The sequence below is a fragment of the Lontra canadensis genome, unplaced genomic scaffold, assembly GCF_010015895.1.
Source record: "Lontra canadensis isolate GAN:19392208 unplaced genomic scaffold, GSC_riverotter_1.0 scaffold54, whole genome shotgun sequence".
NCBI classification, from domain to species: domain Eukaryota; kingdom Metazoa; phylum Chordata; class Mammalia; order Carnivora; family Mustelidae; genus Lontra; species Lontra canadensis.
This window is the reverse complement of record NW_022631048.1, coordinates 11,793,125-11,813,786: the sequence shown is the minus strand read 5'-3', so window position 1 is coordinate 11,813,786 and position 20,662 is coordinate 11,793,125. Positions and strand designations below refer to the sequence as shown.

The following is a 20,662-nucleotide window of genomic DNA, read 5'->3' as shown; positions in this document are numbered from 1 at the left end:
ATAAAAATAATTTCTCATTTGCTTACCCCAGTGGCTCATTAGGCAGAGATGCCCCCTGAGGGACGGCCTCCTGGCCCGGCCCCTCCCGTATCCCCGGACCCCTGCCACAGAAGAGGATGCTGGGAGCTGTCGGACAAACCGTGAATCTTCCACAGGAGCTCGTCCAGCAGATCGGAGACCTCATCCAGGTAGTGATTCTGGAGCAAAGGAAATCAGATTAGTGAATGCCCTCAAGAAAAGATTTTCCCTTCAATTTCTGAAGCATTTCATGGTCCTGACTTTAAATGGTGTTGTACTTTGTAAGGGCGCTCCCTGGAGCCAGAGACCTGGTGCTGGGCCCGAGTTCTTGATCTCAGTCCCCTAAACCCCCCAGGTCACGGACACATGTACACACACATCCCTGACGCCCTGGGTCAGGGACACATGTGCACTCACGTCCCCAACACCCCGGGTCACAGACAAGTGTGCACATGTGTCCCCGACACCCCAGTCACGGACACGTGTGCACACGCATCCCCAACACCCCGGGTCACAAGCATGAGCACGGATTTAAAGGCTCATGACAAAGAGTGAAGCCTTCTCAAAGCCCAAGATCGCCATCACCCACGACTGGCTTTGGGACTGTAGTAGTGCAGGATGCCGCAGTGCCGGTCACGAAGGCTGGTGAGGCATTCAGTGTGCATATACCTGCTTTGCTTGCCGTCATGTCAGGGGACCAGGCCCAAACGCTCTACTTACATCCCCGTGTTTGCGGAGAAGTTTGGCCCTGGTGGTCGAGACCCAAAGCAAAGAGCCACTCTGTAGGGACAGAGGGGCTGTGTGTGTGTTGTGGGGGGTGGAATCATAAACTCGGTCGTCCAAGGATATCACGAGTTAAGGGAAGAGAACGTGCTTGGTCATCAGCTAAGCACTAGAATTTCCACGGGAAATGCCACGGCTCTGCGATGAGAGGGCGCACAGAATCCCACGTGCTTTAATGGCCAGAAGTGAGGTTCTACAAGGAAAGATCACGCTCGTCGGTCCAACACCCGCAGCTTACACGCCTCACGGCCACATCAGCCTCTTCCTGTGGTGGCTTCCGCGCTCCCAACTGGGCCAGGACCGCCCCCCGCACGTAGGCAGTCAGGTCGGCCAGGTTCACGAGCGACTGGCTTTGAAAAGATTTCCTTTTTCGAGCAAGAGTCGCGAGGGACCCTCTGAGCTGGGGAGAAGAAAGAAAAGACAGACTGATTTCATGTTATCAGGCAAAACATGGTTTTGTTAATGTGATAGACTGTGAAATGGAGATTCTATCTGATGACACTGTTTAAGGACCTTTTAGTAAGACAGTAACTGCTTAGCAAAAAAACCCCCAAAAAACCAGGAAATAGCTCTTGTGCACCGAACTGAACCCTTACGAGATGAACCCAACAATGAACGTGGATGTATAAACGGGCATATACATCAAGGATGTTTTCGGTCTCTAACAGGTGAGGACGAAGATTGTCAACATGGTGTGCGTTTCTACAAGCAGACTTGGTTTTGGGGTGCTCCGCGGCGCCGCCGGGATCTGGGGGCCCCACCGTGAGCGGCGCCTGTGCCCAGGAGACAGGAAGACGAGCTCACATGCTCCCTGTGGACCGGCCCCAGCTGTTTCCTTCTTTACTGCAGGCTGAGACCTGTTCTCAGGCTCACAAAGCCTGTGGGCACTGAACTCAAAGTTGTATGCATTTGACTGTTGTAAAAATAGTCCAAACAAGCCAAGTTTGGGCCGTTTAGAGCCTGCTTTGCATACGCTGCAGAATCGCACAGGCAGCTGTTACCCAGTTCCCGGACTCCAACACGCTGTTGCCCTTGGGAGGTCTGACTCAGACTTTCTGCTTGCTGCTGGGCGACGTCTACACTAAAAGACCCCCTCCCACCCCTGCCCTTCTCCCCTTCTTCTTTTTTTTTTTTTTAAGATTTTATTTATTTATTTGACAGATCACAAGCAGACAGAGAGGGAGGTGGAGAGGGAGAAGCAGGCTCCTCGCTGAGCAGAGAGCCCGATGTGGGGCTCAGTCCCAGGACCCTGGGATCACGACCTGAGCTGAAGACAGAGGATTTAACCCACTGAGCCACACTGGCATCCCCCCCCCTTCTCCCTTTCTTGACGGTGGCCCCAAGACACAGCGTCTGGATGGGCTTGGGCTGTGACACCTGTCAGGATGTGGCCACATATAGCTTGTGTGTCTTCTCATCTCTCATGGTCATATCTCTTTCCCAGATCAGCCCTAAATCCCTTGAGCCCTGCTGGTGTGTCAGAACCCCGCAGGGATGTCTGGGTCTGAGGACAGGACACCGTCCATTCAGACCGCCTACGTGGGTCTGAGGCTTCCCTGCTCTACCAGCCACACGAGCCCCAGGAGCCAGCAGTGATGTGTCCCGACCCCTGCGTGCAGGGCCCCCGGGACCACTGCCTTCCGGTTTCTGACGATAAGGCCCAAGCCACTTCATCATCTTAGCGAGACGTCCAGGGCCCACCATGCCTGGCTCCAAGCATCGTTTCCAAAGCCACACCTGCCTGGCCCTGGGCCCCAGCACGGGCCTCACCACCACGCTTGCTCCTGTGATACTCCTCCCACCCACAGATGCCACTCCCTTTGAGGAGATGCCTCAGATAAATAAATACATACACATAAATAAAAATAAAATAAAATAGCATATACTTGGTTAAAAACTACGGAACACTGAAGAGAGACATCAAGAAAGACCAAAATACATAGAGACACCGACAGCATTCTTGGGGTGATCTTATTGGGAAGATGTCTGTTTCCCCAAATCTGATTTACACATCTGCAGCAAGCTCGCGCAAAACCCCAAAATGCTGTTTCACAGATGCCGACAAGCTGATTCTATAACTTAGGTGGAAATGCAGAAGAACTAGAGCAGGCCCGACTGGAAAAGGGCAAATCTGGAAGACTGGCCTGTGCGACGTAAAGACCCACTGAGCAGCTCTAGCCATCACGACAGAGTGGGGCTGTGACGGAACCGGTCGGTGAACCAGAACAGACGAGCCAGAAGCAGACTCGCGGAAGCCACAGACTGGTTTGTGATGAAGATACACGGGCAATTCAACACGCTTTTAAAAAAGATTTATTTATCTATTTGATAGACAGAGAGAGAGAGAGAGAGAGATCATGAGCCGGAGGGGCAGAGAGAGGCAGAGAGTTGCAAGCAGACTCTGTGCTGAGCTCTGAGCCCGACACGGGGCTCGATCTCAGGATCCCAAGATCACGACCCAAGCTGAACCCAAGAACCGATGTTCAGCCAGCAGCACCAGCCAGGTGCCGCCGACGTGCTCTTCAAAGACGGTGTCAAGAAGAACTGGACATCCCAACCGGGCGAGAACACTCACTCTGCTCTGAGCCATGTATCTTACACTAACGTGGACGCAGAATGGACCACTGACCTACATCTAAAACAGAAAACCATAAAGCTTCTAGAAGAAACGTAGGAGAAAATGCATGGGAGTGTGGGGTTGCCATTCGCTGATAGGACACCAGCGGAATCTACACAAGAAGAAATCAAGAAACTGGCCTCTGCAAATGTTAACAACTTCTGCAAGAAACACAGTTAGAGGAACAACAAGGAAAAGCCACAGGATGGGAGAAACACTTGCAAACCACATATCCAATGAAGGAAAAGTATCAAAAATACAAAATTTGCTATAATTCTTTGTTTATACACGTGTCTTCCTTTATGGACTGTGGACCGTGTCCCCTTATGTTTGTTCCACCATTGCCTGAGTGGAATAGGTATTCTTTAAGCATTTGCTGAATGAGAGCATGAATGGAAAAACGAGTGGATGGATGGATGGACGGACGGACGAGTGGGTGGGACAGGTGGATGGATGGTGGGTGGATGGGTGGATGGAAGACTAAGTGGGTGGATGGAGGAAAGGCAGAGGGAAGGAGAGAGGGCGGGAGCAAGGGATGGAGAGATGGGTGGACGGATGGATGGGTGGGAAGATGGGAGACTAGATGGATGGATAAGCAGTGAGCCGGGAGCAAGGAACACTGCAAAAAAAAAACCAAAGAGCTTAGGTTTGAGTATTGTCAAGGCTCGAGTTTATGCTGGGGTGTGTGTGTGTGATATGACTACATTTGCAGGCGGCAGATCAGTAGGAGGGTAGTAAACAGAGAGCCCCATTCCCAACTCAGCCCGCCGAGGCCAGAACACCCATCCAGTGAAGACTGACTGATGGAGGGAAACCTTTATGAGACAGGAAGTTTGAAATAACGAGGGAAGAGTTAGCGGCCGCCATGAGAGGAGGCTGGGAAAGAGACAGGGAGTCACTCAGCGCCTGGAGGGCCAGGGGCTCCCTAGAAGAGGCAGCCCGCACCCCGCGATGCCGGTCTTGCTGGACCTGTCCTGGTTGCCGCAGTGAGCAGCCTCACCCAGTGCAGGACAGGTGGGCCTCAGGGAGCCAAGGCCGTGCAGAAACGTGCACACGGACCACGGAGAACTTCACCCCACAGCAGGTGGGTCCCGGCACACCGCGACTTCTGGGATGCATGCACGTACCATTCCCCACCACACGGTGCTCACTGCTATGAAAAGGGCCCCGCAGCACCCAGCCAGGTCCCACAGGTCAGACTCGGAAGGGCCACGGGATGTGTGTGTCTGGCTTCTTCCTGGAAGACGGAACAGCAGGTCTCGGGAGAAATCTGCGAAGATGCAGGGTGGTACCGTGCGCAGGTGGCAGCGGGCGGCCAGCATCAGGACGCCCGCCAGCTGTGGGGAGAAAGACCCATGACTCTGGGCTCTGGGGCCTCGGAGCCCAGACTGGTGTGCGGGCTTTCTAATGCTTTAACGCAACAACAAGCTTGGAGAAGCAGTTTTTGCAGTGTTGACCATGTCATCCCTAGTCGCCTGGATCTGTCTCGTGCACACCCTCTGGGGCCCTGCTCCCCTCCCCTTTCCTCTCTCCCCCTCCCTTCTCCTTTCACTATCCCTCCCCCACTCTCTCCCAGCAGCAACGACCCTCTCCCAGCCACCCCCCCCACTCCCTAGCCCATCTCAAATTGGGGGGGGGAGGGGGGGCATCTCTGCTGCTTCCTCCCTGCCCTTCGTGTCCCCAGCACCCAGCAAGGGCTCAATAAAATAAGCCACTTCAGAAGTAAAGGCTGTTAAGTTTAGTTCAGGTGAAGTTTTGTGGTCTGGTTGTTATAACAGGCTGGGAATTTGGCCTGGGAGCCTGGGGTTGTCCCCTGGGCCCAGTGAGTGTGTGTGTGTGTGTGTATCTAACTCACCTGCACCACAGGCCAGCAGCCCGTTGTCACAGGCCCACACAGGCCACAGTGTATGCACTGACCGTCACAGGGGCCCCCGGGCTGCATCCGTCCCAGGCCCCCACTGGCCCCCATTTCCCTCGCTCCTAGTCCCAGCCCTGCACCCACGGCCTCCCTACAAACACTCGGGCACTCACTCCACTATTATTCACTCCCTACGTGGGATCGCACCCTGCAGCGGTCCACCATCTAGACCGAGCCCGTGCAGTCTCCCTGAACACCTGTCCTCGCCGCCCGTGGTTCCTGAATGGCTCGGATCCCACTACCTAGTGTGGACACGATTTATTCATCACATTCTGTGCCTTTTCCTTCACAAAAAAGCATTCTTCCCATCGCTACGTGGTAGAATAATGACCAGTTTAATACATAAGTTCCACATACATGTAATCTCTCAGCACGCCGTGCCCCACCAGGCACACACATGCCAGGAGCTTCTGGAGCTGGAGCTCAGGCCCTGGTCCCACAGTTGGGACAGTGGGTTTGGGGGAGGTGTGGCTAGGCTTGAAGCCAGGTCTGTGACTCCTGGGTCAGCCTCTCTGTCCTGGTTTGCGCAGTCTGTCCCCCTGAGCATAAGGCCAGCAGGGTTGGGGGACCTGTGCCTGGTTCCCCGTGAGCTGCCTGAGCCTGGGACCCTGACAGCCAGAACCCTCATCAGGCCACCTGGCCCAGACCGTCCTGCCCTGATGACAGTCCGGCTGTGGGGGCCCACCACGGGCTGCCGGGCTGGGGCAAGCTCTTCCCCCTGGTGGCCGGGTCAGAATCACCCGCACCCCAGAATCTGGCCAGCATCCCATGCGGGGCTCTGGGCCTCCTGATTCTGGGCATCAACAGCCTGCCAGATGGGGCCAGCCCTGGACTGAGACCCGGGGCCCAGGGTGGGAGCCAGGCTTCCTGAGAACCCTACACGTGCGCTGTCTTCCGGGCCCACAGAGGCCGATTCCACGTGAGGGGTAAACTGCACTCAAGTGGGTGTCAGGTACTCATGGGGGGCATCTGGGTGCAGGGCTAGCGTTAGGGGTAAGGGAGGTGGGGGCCCTCGCTGGCATTAGCACCCTGCTCCTCCCTCCGAGGAAGAACTCCCCCTACCCCAGCCGCCATGCTTAGTTGTAATAATTCGGGGCGGGAATTACTAGAGAGCCCAGGCCCCATTCCTGGCACGCAGAACCCGCTCCGTGGGTGGTGATAACCACAAGCACGAGTGGTAAGAACAAGTGCTCGGGGCGGGGGTCCAGCAGAGCACCGTGGAGTGCGTCTGGGCTCCTGTGCTCATGAGCTCACCTCACCCTAGAACCACCAGCACCCGTGATTAAAACCACTCCAGGGTGCTGGACGGCTGGGCCTCTAGGTTCGTGTCTCCCTGGAGAGAACATGGACTGTGCTGGCTCGTCAGGGAGAGAACTGGCCCCGGGGAGCCCTCTTACCACTGCCGTGCAGAGGCCAGCCCGTGAGCGACGCAGCAGGAGGGAGCAGCAGGCCGTCGAGCTCTGAACGCCAACGAGGAAGGCGAGCTTCAGCGTCAAGAGGAACAAAACGGTCCCCTGGAGCCAGGTCACCCTCTGAGATGGAAGGACAGGGCAGGTCGGCATGTCCCGCCAGCTCCGGAGGGCACGCAGACGCAGGGACGCCAGACCACACTCACTGTCGCCCCACAATGACCCCTGGACAGGACTGCCCCGCCCACATCGGCGAGAAGATCATGGACAGAATGTGTACCGCCCCTTCCTGAGGCCAGGCCCAGCCCTCTGTGACCTGCTAATTGTGCCCAGAGACGGGGTGTGCCGGCCAGCAGCCCCCGGTTCCCTGAGCCCAGCAAGGGAAAGCCAGGCAGGGCCAAGCCAGAATCCCGCTGGAAGAAAGAAGCCGAGGGACACCGGGGCGCAGAGACAGGCAGACCCGGAGCCCGCCATCCGTCCCGGGGAGCGGCCACCGACAGGGGTGAAGCAGAGCGTCCCACCTCCCTCCCTCCCGGAGCCTCCAGCCTTGAGGACGGACAATGAGCCAAGTCATCACAACGCAGGTCCTAGTGGAGGCTGGTTAGTGCCATGAGGATGGGGTGACATTTAACGGAGACATGAATGCCGGGAGGGGGTGCACTGGGCTGGGTCGGCTCCTCTGGTGGACCCCATCCCGGTGGGGGTCAGTCCCCGCTTTAAGCCGCACCTGTCCCCATGGCAGGACCGGATCACACCACCCGCCAGTCCTGCAGACGGCAGCAGACGGAAGAAAGAGGACAGACCTGACGTGTCTGAGTCCGGCTGTGCCTCCTTTAGGCCTCCTCCACACCTGTTCCCTCCCCCACTCAGGGTCCCGGGGAGTCGCCGAGCACCTCCGTGTTTTGAGGCACGCTGCCCGCAGACCACGCCCCTCCCCTATCCACCCCCCTCCCCCCCGCTGCCTGCAACACGGATTCAGCCCTTCCCTGCCCCCTCTCCCTCATCCTCGAGCTCAGAGCATTTTCTCAGTATGGAATAAATCCCTTGTCTGGAACCTTCTAGAACATGTATGACCTCTTCCTATGGACAGTGTCGCAGGGCGTGGACCACCAGGACACTCTGCCGTACCTGATTCCATGAGGCCGCGAGGCTGAGGTCCGTAAATCCTTGGAAATATCCTCTGCGGAATTGGTCCGTCACGTCCCCAGTGAGCGTGGCCAGGTGGCTGGAGGCTGTGTGGCAGGCGAGGTTGGCTCCCAGGATGGCAAGCTGCAGCGGGGGGGGCAAGGAGCCTCAGGACGCAGGGGAGGGCCCACGGTGGCCCCCCCACGGCTCAGGGTGCAACATCAGGGTACAAGCAGGGAGGGGACACTGATCTCGCGCTGTTGGCCACAAACACGACCGCAGGGGAGACAGCAAGACGGCTGGGGTCAGCCAGGGCATAAGCAGGATCGTGTACAGGTGGGGACGTGGCTGTCCCTGCTTTCCTCACGGCAGAGGACGGCAGTGGCTACCTCCAGCCAGTTCCCTGGTTTGCGCCAGTATCTGCGGCCGCCGTCCTCGGCCAGGCTGCAGACTTGCAAGCAGACGTGAGTCAGGCTGAGCGGCAGGAAGGCCAGCTGGTGGAGGGAACGACCGCAGAGCACCCCGAAGGACCCAGAGCGCCCGTGCTTTCCCGAGCCCCCAACTCCCGCTGCCTCCCCGCCCGGCCCCTCCTGCGGAGACGCAGCACGAACCCGTCCGGCTCTGCAGGGCGCGGGCGCTAAGCCTGCCCCCCGCCCCCGCCCCGGACACCTGCTCCCGCAGAGCCACCCGCCCGTTCCCGGGCCAGGCGTGAGGGATGCGGGTGGGCTCGCCGCAGGCCTCGTGCGCAGGCAGACCCTGAGCGCCACCCCGCAGGGTCCTCCCCGCCCGTCCTCAGCCGCTCCAGAGAATGACGTTTCCCCCATTCGTCAAACACATCATGGGCTCCCTGGCCGCGCCGAGCTCCCGCGTCGGGACTTCCCCGAAGCTCTAACGCGTCTCTGGGCCTCGCCGAGCCACGCGTTCCTGCTTGCCTGTGCTCAGCGCCAGCAGCGAGAAGCTCAGTGAGGGTTGGGGCAGGTCAGCCCTGCTTGGCTCCCCTGGACCCTCCCAGCTGACACTTAGAGGCTAATAAAGCCGCTTTTCAGGACGCTGCTGTCCCTCTGGGGAGCAGTGCTGGCCTGGGCCCAAGTTCAGGTTGGAACAGAGAGAGGCTGATGGTACTGAGTGCCAGGCTCTGCGTCCTTGCGGGTCCAGGTGGAGGTGGGGGGCAGGCCGCAGGGGAGCCCCGGGATCCGCATGCAGGGGAGGGGCGGGAGGACCCACCTCGGGAAGCGTGGGGCTGGACCACAGGGCCGAGTCACTGCCGAAGACAGCCAGCGACTGCACCAGCGGGGACAGGGCCAGGTCCCCCGTGGGCAGCAGCTCGGTGCGCAGGGACACGCTGGACAGGAGCCGAGTGGGAGGGTTGTAGAGAGTGAAGCACACGGACACGGCTCTGGTGCTGCGGTCGAGCCACCGGCGGGCCCGGAGGCCGCTCAGGGCTGCGTGCGCTGCCGGCCTGCCAAGTGCAGCAGGTCGGGGCAAGGCCTGCACGGAGCCCCCGCCCCCAGCCTCGCACCCCAGGCCCCTGAGGCTGCCCGGGTTCCTGGGGCTGGACAGACGCACATGGGTGCATCCCCCATCCTTGCCCAGGACCCTGAGGCTGGGGCGCCCCCAGGAGGGAGGCCCTCCATCTGTCATGGGCACGACTCGGGGAGACGTGACCATCTCTGTCTGTGAGGCCTCTAGAACCTTCTTGTGTCTTTTCCTGCTGTGGACGCACTGTGGTGTTGGAAAGGAGTTCCCGTTGACCTGTGTTTGGTAACAGTGAACGGGTCTCGCTCCTGTGTTGCCGGCTTCACTTGGGGGCACCCGTCACCTGCTGCAGGGCCCCTGTCACCCTAACCCAGTCCACCCCCACACAGGTCGTGCACTGCCACAGCTGCCAGGGCCAGGCCACCCACCAGGGACTGTAGCTGCAGCTCAGGGCTCGTCGGCACAGCGCGGGACCGAGTGGGGCTGCCCTCCCTCGTGGAGCCCAAGAGCACCAGGAGGCCCCGTGAGCACCCTGCTCAGCACCAAGCCAGCGGGCACAAGTGTCCTTTAGGTCCCCTGACCTCTAGGCCTCAGGCAAACTCTAGAGGAACGTTCGGCTTGTTCCTTCCTGTGCTCAGAGACTGAAGCCCTCTGCCGGCATTGACCTTCCGACATAGCCCCCCTGCGCTGGGCCTCACTCCCCTCCTCTCCGGTGAGAACACACCTGCCCTTGCCCTGGGAAGGGTGTGCTGCTGCCGCACACGGAGCCAGGGACTGGCAGGCCGGACGGAGCCGACCTCTGAATCCCACTGACCTGGTGCGGCCCAGGCTGAGCACCCAGGGATCCCTGGCCCCACAGTTTCCAGGGCCGCTTGGGGCCACTCTTTGGGTGGCAGGATCTGTCACGGAGGGGGCGTGGGGGCCCCCAGCTTTGGGGCCACGTGGAGGAGGACAGTCCTCTGTGAGCACTGAAGCTGGGCTGGGAGGCTGAAGGAGAGACCACCAGTCAGAGGTAGAAGCAGATGCTCGCTTCAGAGTCAGCCTGTGGCCTGGGGGGTCGAGGCTGGCCACACGCGGCCCCTGCTCCCTCAAAGCCCCCTCATTGTCCCTGAGCTCCAGCCGAGCCCAAAGGATCAGGGCTCCAGCCAGCACCCGAGCTGTATACCTGTCCAGGCTTGGACGTCAGAAGGGCTCCGTCTCCGTAGGACGAGGGCGAGATGCCCGCCCTCCAGCGGCCCCTCCCACCCAGGAGGAGATATGAGAATCCTGGTAGGGAGTATTTTCGGGATTTTAGATAGAGATGTCCTGGTTTCCCACAGCGTGCCAGGACCGGCAGAGGGCGCAGGAAAGGTTTGGCTGTCCTGGATCCCGGCCACTGAGGATTTTAAGTCACAGCCAGGGTCCTGGGAGGGTTCTGGTGGTCTGCGGCCTTCCCACCTGATGTGTCTAAGGTTATCTAACTCTAACTGTATTTCACAGAGAACAAACTGTGGTCGCCAGCAGGGCGGTGGGCGGGGGGTCAGGGACACCGGCAATGGGGACTGAGGATGGGGACGTGGTGAGCAGCAGGTGACACACCTGAGACTTATGTAACCAGGTGTGTCCACTCTGCTTCAGTAGAAGTACACATGGGGCGAGACACACACAGGGTGAGCCCCAGGGGAAACGCACCCGCACAGAGCTGGGCGGGGAGCGGCGTACCTCGCCCGCGTCGCCGGGAGCCTCCCTCCACTGCCGGATCAGCACGGCGCCCAGCACGTAGCACTTCCCGCCAAGGGCTCCCGGCTGGAGGAGAAAGGGACACGCGAGACCGCTGGACAGACCGCGCAGCTGGAACGTGCCGCCTACTGTGCTGGGACAGCCCCTGCCTCCAGCTCAGACGTCAGGACGGTCCCCCTGCCCCGCTACAAACCCCGCACCGCATTGAAGAGCAGCGTGAGGAGGACACGGCTTCCTCACACTCTCTGGACCGAACCTGAAGCGTCACTTTGTGTCTTTTTCTAGAGTGTGTCGGGCGCTAGTGCACGCGACCGCACGCCACAACGGAAGTGGCATCAGAAGGGCCAGGGAACGAAAGTGGGATCAGAAGGACCACGGACCCTGAACATGGGTTTGTGCGGCACAGATCCACAGAAATGTGCACGTCTCTCGAGAAAGATAGGAAGGCACTGTAGGTGCCTTTTCTCCCCGTTGGGATTCTCTTAATGACATTTTCTCGTCTCCGGCTTTCTTGTAAGAACACAGCGTAGGACGCAACTGACACACAAAACACGTGCTTGTCGACTGGGCACTTGGGGAGGCTCGTGGCCCACGGTCGGCTGGTTCGAGCTCAGCTCTGGGGGAGTGAAAAGTGACACGTGGAATTTCGACTGCCGGGGCGGAGGGGGACCGCGAACCCCATGCTCTTCAAGGGTCGACTGTGTGGTGTTTGAGGAATGCAACACAAAGTCATTTTATTTTTTTTAAAACAAGGAAGGAAATGAAAAATAAGCAGGGAATTGGGTCATTCTATGAAATGCAGATTCCTTGGCAATTTTTCTCAGAATCTGGGGACATTCTCCTGTCTCCTGGCTGTTTCCTGGATGCTCCCCCTGTCCTGGGGTGCCCTGTGCCCCGTGTCACAGCGTTTTGCATAGTGATCTAGCCCTCTGTCCCCACTGGCCATGCCCTTTCGTCCCGCGCGCCCGGGCACCTGCTGGTGTCTGGGCATGCACATGCAGCGGAGGCGGGTGTGCGGGGACGGGGAAGCAGCGGGAGGCAGCCGCTGGCCCACTGCCTCCCGGCCATTCAGGAGTACACGCAGTGGGGCGCTTGGGGGCACAGTTGGTGGCATGTCCAACTCTTGGGTATCGGCTCAGGTCGTGATGTCAGGGTCATGAGGTCGAGCCCCACGTGTCGGGCTCTGAGCTCAGCAGGGAAGTCTACTTCTCTCCTCCTGCTCTGCCCCTCCCCTGGCTCGTGCTCTTTCTCTCTGTCTCTCTCAAATCAATCGATCCATCTTGGAGAGAGCGCATGTGGCGTTGCCGGTCCAGCATCCCGGCATCCCTGCCCCACCATGGCCCACTGACGCCAGGACCCGTGCGGAGAGCGGATGGAAGCCCACCTGAGCGCCCGGCGGGCCGGCGGTGGGGGCGCCTGCCCCGTGCAGGCCGTCCAGCAGCGTGGTCAGACTCCAGCCCCACCAGTCCCCCACATTTCTCAGGCCTCCGGAGGCGCTCCCGGCTCCCCTGAACACGAGAGCAGAGACAACAAGTGATCTTTCTCTCACGAGTCAGAAGCACCTGCGGGCGTGAAGGCAGAGCCGTGAGCAGTAGGAGGTACCATGGGACCCTGGGAAGTCCTCTGCTCCCCCAAGTCATATTGCAGGAAAGCTGTGACAAGTTCGGAGAAGATCTAAACCCCAGCCATCCAAGGACACAATTTTCATCATCCTGCCTCATCCAGCCACCAAATCTCGACCCCACCCTAAAGAACACAGTGATGACGAGCTCTTCAAACGCCAGTCTGCTGTCATTAAACAGATGTGAGTGCAAGGCGGGCCATCGCGCGGCTCCTAAGTCGGCTGCAGCCCATCCCCCCAGCTCCACACCCAGTGGCTGTGGCCGTAGCATGGAGCGGACCATGGTGGGAAGGTGTGACAGCTGGGGACTGTCGCTCCCCAGAGCCCGCGTTCCACTTACCACCGCAGCTCAGAGACTGTCCCAGAGAGGGACTGGGAGTTACTATGTTGCTGATGGAGGCAGATTTTAGAGACCCTTAGGAAGTGCTTTAAAACCTGACAGTCATGGGGTACCTGGGTGGCTCTGTGGGTTAAAGCCTCTGTCTTCTGCTCAGGTCATGGTCTCAGGGTCCTGGGATCAAGCCCTGCATCAGGCTCTCTGCTCTACGGGGAGCCTGTTTCCCCCCTCTCTCTGCCTGCCTCTCTGCCTACTTGTGATCTCTCTCTCTGTCAAACAAATAAATGAATAAATCTTTAAAAACAAAACAAAACAAAAAACTGACAGTCATGACAGAAACTGGACAATATAAAAGGGAAAGAGATCCGAGAGGAAGAAGTGTCCTGTTAGTGACATGTTAGCGCTATGTCACTGGTGCATAGATTAACAAAGAAGCAAATGATCTCAACCAACACTCGCGTGTGCCATAAATATGTTCAAACACGTCCGTGGCGTGTGGAAGTAAGTCTGGTGAGCCAGCGTATCTTACTGCTTCCATCTCCTTCTTACAGACTCACCCACGCCTGACTTCTATCTTTCCTTGGTTCATCCACTTTCTGAGCCTAATCCAAGCTGAACCTTTATACGGTGCTGGTTATCAGCTCCGCTCACGGATCGAAACCCTAGTAGAACCACAGTTTGGAGGGACTGCTATCACTTCCTGACATCCGCTCCCCATTGGGATGACATTAAAGAAACAGGTTTCAAGAAAGACCTAGATGTGGGGGCACCTTGGGGACTCAATCAGTTGAGCATTGACTCTTGATTTCAGCTCAGGTCATGATCTCAGGGTCCTGGGATCAAGCCCCACATCTGCCCTCAGCAGAGTTTGCTTGTCTCTCTCCCTCTGCTCCTCTCCTACCTACCAAGCATTCTCTCTCTATATCTCTAAAATAGATAAAGAAAAATTTTAAGGAAAAAAAATGAAAAGACCTGCATGTGATCAGAGACAGCTGTCACACGCCCAGACTGTGCACAACTCATGCCTCATTCTCAACACATGCGGAGAGCAGCGAGTGAGCCAAACCGTGCAAGAATGTTCTCACTCCGCATTAATTAGCTATTAAATAAAACAGGCCTACAGAACACATGAAACGTTGTGAAACTGAAGTCAGTAGTTCTCTCCCACTCATAGCTCTTGGACAGAGAGACTATCCCATTTATCAGGGCTTTATACGCTGGTTTGTTTCTGTTTTACTTGGACTTGCATGAAGACTTGACTGAGTCCAGAAAGGCTTCAAAGAAAACTCGACTATGACGGAATGGAACATCACGATCATAGTTCTGGTGAAGACCTGAGGAATCTAGCAGCCCAACGGCCTCGCCTTATGGACGGGGTCACTCAGCCCCGAGTCGGAGGACTTGCCGCGGGCACCTGCTCGCAGAACAGAGCACGACAGAGCCCGGGCCCTGAGTCAGACGTGATCCAGCTGAGCTTGGTTCTTCCTGGAATCCGGCAAACTCCAAGCCTTGAGACGCTGTCAATGTTTCAGGATCAGGTACCGGGAGGGGCGAGGGTGGTGGAGAGGGTCCCCCTGAGCATCCCAGTACCAACTGGGACACAGATGTCCCTGCCTGGTGGCCAGCCCACCAGAGGTAGTAGGATTTTGCATCGTGCAGGAAATATGGGTCCGTGACACCCGGGGCCAGTGCTGAGCGGTGCCTCCAAGGTGTGTACGGCTCGGCCGGGGGGGGACCGTTGCACAAATATTATCTCGGCTGCGGGGCATTTCTGATCTGAGTACCAAGGGGCAACAATTTGCATGAAAAATATGTCAAGTAGTGCTGACTCATGAAATCAAAAGTAAACGATTGAAGCCAGAAAGAGCTCAGGTTTGCCTTTCCCTTTCCAGGGGCGGCCACGCGGTCACTCTGCTTTGCGCATGGCGCCCCCTGCCGGCACGAGCTGTGCCTTGGAGGAAGGGGGCGGCGGGAGAGCTGGCTGAACCCCGGTCCTTCATGCAAACAGCAGCAGTTTCTGCACGAAGAAAGGCAGTTTCGTGGCTACAGTGTTCACCTGCAAGCAGGTGCCTTGCTGTGTCCTACAGAGTGTCCAGACTCACGAACCCGGGCGTCCACTAGTGGTTTCTATCCCTACTTTGCTCGCCCGGCATCTGGGCGGTATCAATCACTAGCTCTCACAGAAGAAAACAATACACCCTTAAGTAGTAGATAAAACCAAACAGAGGTGCCAGCCACCCACCTCTGTCCCCCCCAAAGCAGCAGAACTGACGTGCATCAAATTGAATTACTTAGTCAAGGGCAACATACCCATAGGAAAAAATGCAGTAATGTGTTTTAAAATATTCTTCCTAGAGATGCCTGGGTGGCTCAGTGGGTTAAGTGTGTGACTTTGGCTCAGGTCATGATCTCCGGGCTGGGGGATCGAGCCCTGTGTGGGGCTCCCTGCCCAGTGGAGCCTGCTTCTCCCTCTGCCTCTGCTGCTCTGCCTGCTAGTGCACACATGCGCGCGCGCGCTCTCTCTCTCTCTCTCTCTCAGAATAATAAAATCTTTAAAAAATAAAATAAAATAAAATCTTCTCCAGAGAAAGAGAAAGTAAATCTTGGAATACCGTGTTTTACTTCCACCTCCTAAACGGTAGTAAAGAATCCTTATGGGTTCGTGTCATGCCCTTCAGAATTCAAAGCCAAACGTCCTTGAAAGAACTATCAGACTGAATATTTTTGACAGGTGAAACAAAGTCATTTAGTAACAACTGTAAAAAAAAAAAAATGCCACCTGAAGGGTCCACCTTGATGTGCTTCCTGTCCCAATTTCAGAAAGGCTGAAACGTGGAGAAAATTCTGGCACTGCAAAGTGCTGCTCGTGGTTGCTTCTGGGTGGGACTGTCCTTGAGGGTTTTCTGCTTGCTATTTTTCAGTCCTTCCATATTTACCTACAACGAACCTCTGCTACTTTTATTTATTTAATTTTTAAGATTTTATTTTATTTGAGAGAGAGTGAGAGGGAGCACGAGTCGTGGGAGGAGCAGAGGGAGAAGCAGCCTTCCCACCGAGCAGGGAGCCCGACGCGGGGCTCCATCCCTGGACCCTGGGATCGTGACCTGAGCTGAAGGCAGATGCTTACCCCACGGAGCCCCCCGGGCATCCCAGCATCTACTGCTTTTAAAGTAGGAAGAAACAAATGATCACTTGAGAAGCGGTAGAGAACTCGAGGGGAATTATCACCACTCGAAATCGTGTGTCATTTCTTGTGAATCACAAGTCTTTGGTCGAGGAACTTGTAACCTCCACACAAAAGCAACCCCCCTAACCTGTCTTAGCGTCTTCGCACCCAGACCCTAACGTGCCTCGAAATATCATTTCACTATTACCAAAATGAGATGCTTTGAACGTGCCCAAAGTCTGGAAATAGAGGCCTCCCACGAACAGAGGGGAAACAGTGCCCAAGGCAATTTGACCACTTTTTCCATATTTCCTCTCTGGGACAGTGGCCAAGTGCCTTCCCTGAGCCTCTGTTTTGCAGAATTAAAACGTCCTGAGGGCGAGCACTCGATGGTCTGGGGGTCCCCTTCTTCCCGGACAGACTGTAGTAGCAGATAGACACGACTGGTTCAAAATAACGAAGTAACCCTCACCCCGAAACCCTGGCCTCTGGGTCCCTCGTCAGCGTGTGCTGGCCACGAACAGCTGGTGCAGTGGCCGGGGGTCTGGAGAAGGTGGACAACACTTCCTACCTCGTAAACTCACTCCGGATGGCTTGACCGAGAGAACGTTGGTCCTGGGAGCACTGCCCAGAGAGTATAAGCGCGCGCAGAAGGAGCATGAGGGAGCACAGGCAGGTGTCTCTACGAGAAACACATCACACAGTGAGCACCCACACCGACCCTGGGGTCCAGACCCAGCAAAGCAGGTTTCGGAACTGGGCTTTTAAATCCTTTTAAGTCCCCGGGTGAATTTTCCTAGAAGGTGTGAACTGTGTGCATTTTCTTCTGCATGTCGCCATCCAATTTCCCCAGCACCATTTTTAAAATCCGTTGTCCACTGCGAAGGGCCTCGGTGTCCTGTCAGGAAATGAGCCGAGCACGTGTGCGCTGACCGACCACCAATACCGGCGTCTCGGTTACCGTGGCTTGGCTTCGTAGTGAGCCCTAAAGCCACGCAGAGTCAGCCCTTGGCTTTGTTGTTCTTTTTCCAGAATCGTTTGGGTTATTCTGGTTCTTTTCCATGTAAGTTTTCGGATTAGCTCGCCAACAGCTACAGAAAAGTTTGTGGGGCTTTGGTTGGGACGGATCAAGTCGGGAGGAACGGGCACCTTGAGACAAGTGTCCCAGCGCATGGGACGTGTGTCTCCATTTCTTTAGCTTTTCTCTGAGATCGTCCATTAGTGTCTTGTGGTTTTTGACATATCAATTCTGCACGTTTTCTTCAATTTACTTAGAATATTTGAGATTTTCTGCAGAGACTATTCATGTCCTCTTGCAAGAGGCTGTCGTGTGTTTCTTGCCTCTGGCAGCGGCCGGCCCTCCGACGTGACGTTTAATCAGAGTCCGACACAGGGAGCTCCTCACCTTGTTCCTGATATTTAAAAGCACACGCTGTCTCGTCACGGGCGCGAGGCCAGGCGTACGAAACCCTGTGAAAGGGTTTCACAGACACCCTTTGTGACTTGAGGGCATTTCTCTCCCATTCCCAGTTTGCTGAGATATTTTTCTTCCCCGTAAATGGGTGTTGAATTTTGCCAAATGGTTTCTTCCCCATCTGTTGAGATGAGCGCAGTTTTCTTACTCGTCTGTCGCACCGTGAACCCGACTCACTGCTTCCTTCCCGCGTCTCCTTTACCCCAAAGGCAGCACTTCCACCTCTACTGGGTCTCGGGGCTTATTTGTGGAGATAACTGCTGTCCTTCCTCTCTGTGCCCTGCCTCCTAAGGACACAGTGTGTGCTCTCTGGTCCACCACACGCTGGGACAAGAACGTGGTCACACTAAGACCAGCCTGTTCGGGGTAGGTTACATTCTTGGTGATCCGTTTCCGTCAGGACACACATAATATACAGTTCTTCCTCTCTCCCTCTTTTCCTTTTAAAGATCTCGTTTATTTATTTATTTATTTATTTATGTGTTTGACAGCGAGAGAGCGCACGCAAAGCAGGGGGAGGCAGAGGGAGAGGGAGAAGCAGACTCCCCGCTGAACGTGGACCCCGACACGGGCTCGATCCCAGGGCCCTGAGATCACAAGCTGGGCTGAAATCCAGAGTCGGACGCTCCACCATCAGAGCCCCCTGGGCCCCCCAAGGTTATTATAGGGGGTCCTGCCCCGCCTGCCTTGCACCTGGCTCTTCCCGGGTCCTGCTGATGGGCTCCCTGCAGCAGGGGTGCTGGGGGAGCTCCGTGCGTCTGTGCCTCTGCGAGGCGCCTCCCAGTCCCCATGGTGGGACCAGCTGCATCCGCACCAGCACCATGTGGTGTCCCGTCTCTACAGGCTCACCAGCTGCTGCACGGGGACCAGCTTCCAGACTTCGGTACTTTAACTGGCCATCTCGCATCCTACGTGCAAGAGACGTCCGCCTTCCTCTTCTCAGTGAGCGGTCCGCGTCCTGGGCCTGGTTTTGTTCTAAAGAGCTTATTGGTCTTCTGCATTTTTCTGGAGCCTCTTTGTATTTGAAGATTAAGCCTTCGTCTGCTACAAATATCCTTCCTCGTCCGCCACTGCTTTTCTACATAACGCATGACGTCATCAATCTCGTCGCACGAGATTTTCTTCTGCAAGTTTCATGTCACCACATCTGCTTTCTCTTGTCCCTTCTGGATTCTAAGTCACAGGAGGTTTTCCTCGCCCACAGGTCATACACGGACACGCACGTTCTCCCAGGACGTGTATGGTTTTGTCACGTTTAAATCTTTATTCGTGGGGAATGAGTTTGTGTACACTGGGACAGAAGCATCCACTTGTTCATGTTTTTACACTCCCCTCCCTCACGACCGTTCAGTTATTCCTCATTAAAAACCCCATCTTCTCCCCAAAGAGCCGGGATAGCCCCTGCGTCACACACTCGTGTGCTGTGGCCCTTGTACTCAGGTCTGGTTCTGGATTTCCGACCCGCGTCTCCGGGGCTGTCCGCTGTCTGCGCGCAGAGCCACGCTCTGCGGTGGGGGCCTGGGCTCCGGTCACGGCTGGCAGAGAGAGCCCCCACCGCTCCCCTCCTCGGCTCCCCGCGGCCGGCCCAAGGGACTGGCAACCGACCAGATCCGGTCAAGGAGAAGGGGAAGGAAGGAAAGAAAGGTCTCGAGGTCTTTGGTGGGGACTGTGTTGAAGGCAGACACGGATTTGGACAGAGCTGGAGAAGACGCGATGTTCACGGGACATTTGTGCGTTGCAGGACCGCGGGCGCTTTCCTGTGGAACTCGTGGGCATTTCCTCTCGCGGTGATGCCCGTGTGTGTTTGTGGTATTTTATTCCTTGGCCGCGGTAGAGACTTCTGTCAAATCCTCTACTGGCTTGCACTGTGTGCATGAAGGACACTGGGTTTTGCATTTTAGTGTCACAACATGGTACTTCCTGTCTGCTTTTCTTGTTTTCATTTCTGTAGGATTTTCCAGACTTTTCGGTCCGGCATGTGCAGGAGTGCCTTAAGCCTCGCTCCAGACCTGCTGTCTCTGGACCCACTTTCCCTAGGTGCCCCTCCCCTGCAGCTGGGCCCCACCTGTACACCCTGCCCCCAGGGGCTGTGGGAGCAGAGCAAGGCCCGGCTGGCCGCCACCCACCTCAGGGCCACTCGTGTCCGGGTCTCTCTTCTCGTCCTCTCCCTGACGGCACTGAGCTGGGCCACGGACGGCGGACGTGCCCAGCGTAGGCGGCGAGCTCGCTGTCGGGCGGCCAGCATCTGTGGGGACGACAGGGCTGTGAGCTGGGGCCACGGACGGGGGTAGGGTGAGGGCGGGGAGCTCCGGCACTCCTGCCAAGCCCAGGGAGCAGCAGCGCTGTCCGTGCCTCCTGGGGCTGGGGAGAGGGATACTTTGTGTGGGTCACCAACACCACACTGGTGGGCAGTGGACCGTTCACAAAGTCCTTTCCTGGCCCAGGCCAGCTCTGTGGGCAGTCTCACTGTGCAGGAGCCGGTCTCGCGCCATTGGACGACAGCCTGGGTCAGGTGCTTGGGACACCTACGGAATCAGGGACCCTTCGTCCTGGGAAGTCACAGATGTGGAACCCTAGGCCTGGGACCCTCCTCCCTTACAGCCGATGCACCATCCTGAGTCCTGTGGGGGACAGGACAACAGGCTGGATGCCTCGGGAGTATGGGCTCTCAGGTGTCCCGGATTCAAGAAGTCAGTGGCCATCCCCTCGGGTCCTCCTGGCTTAAAGACGTGCTGCTTTCAGGAGGTGCGGTGCCGGCCCCACATCAAGGCTGCACCTTGACAGACCTCGAAGTTCTCTAAAATTATGGCCAAGCATTCCTTCTCATTGGCCTCAATAGCTTAAACGAAGCTCACGTTCTCAATGATCTGATTTCTTTGGGATGGGGTAGAGGGAAGGAAACGGATCCTGTGTTCACCCACTGTGTCTATGCACACAAAGGAGCATAAAAAACTAAATCATACCCCAAAACACATTGACTTTGAATCCACAGAGTACGC

General features: G+C 56.9%; 1 protein-coding gene across 1 annotated transcript in view; it reads right to left on the bottom strand.

The window, feature by feature from the left end:
- Positions 1–20,662, bottom strand: part of PKD1L1 (polycystin 1 like 1, transient receptor potential channel interacting) — a 166,311-nt gene that overhangs the window by 88,213 nt on the left and 57,436 nt on the right. The window contains exons 39-50 of the mRNA XM_032874935.1: positions 19,790–19,908; positions 16,761–16,871; positions 12,450–12,573; positions 11,018–11,131; positions 10,161–10,333; positions 9,095–9,329; positions 8,260–8,364; positions 7,874–8,014; positions 6,734–6,868; positions 4,546–4,755; positions 1,040–1,201; positions 140–197 (exon numbers count right to left, since the gene is read on the bottom strand). Coding sequence (XP_032730826.1) covers positions 140–197; positions 1,040–1,201; positions 4,546–4,755; positions 6,734–6,868; positions 7,874–8,014; positions 8,260–8,364; positions 9,095–9,329; positions 10,161–10,333; positions 11,018–11,131; positions 12,450–12,573; positions 16,761–16,871; positions 19,790–19,908 — 1,687 coding nt within the window. The remainder of the gene's footprint in view (positions 1–139; positions 198–1,039; positions 1,202–4,545; positions 4,756–6,733; positions 6,869–7,873; positions 8,015–8,259; positions 8,365–9,094; positions 9,330–10,160; positions 10,334–11,017; positions 11,132–12,449; positions 12,574–16,760; positions 16,872–19,789; positions 19,909–20,662) is intronic.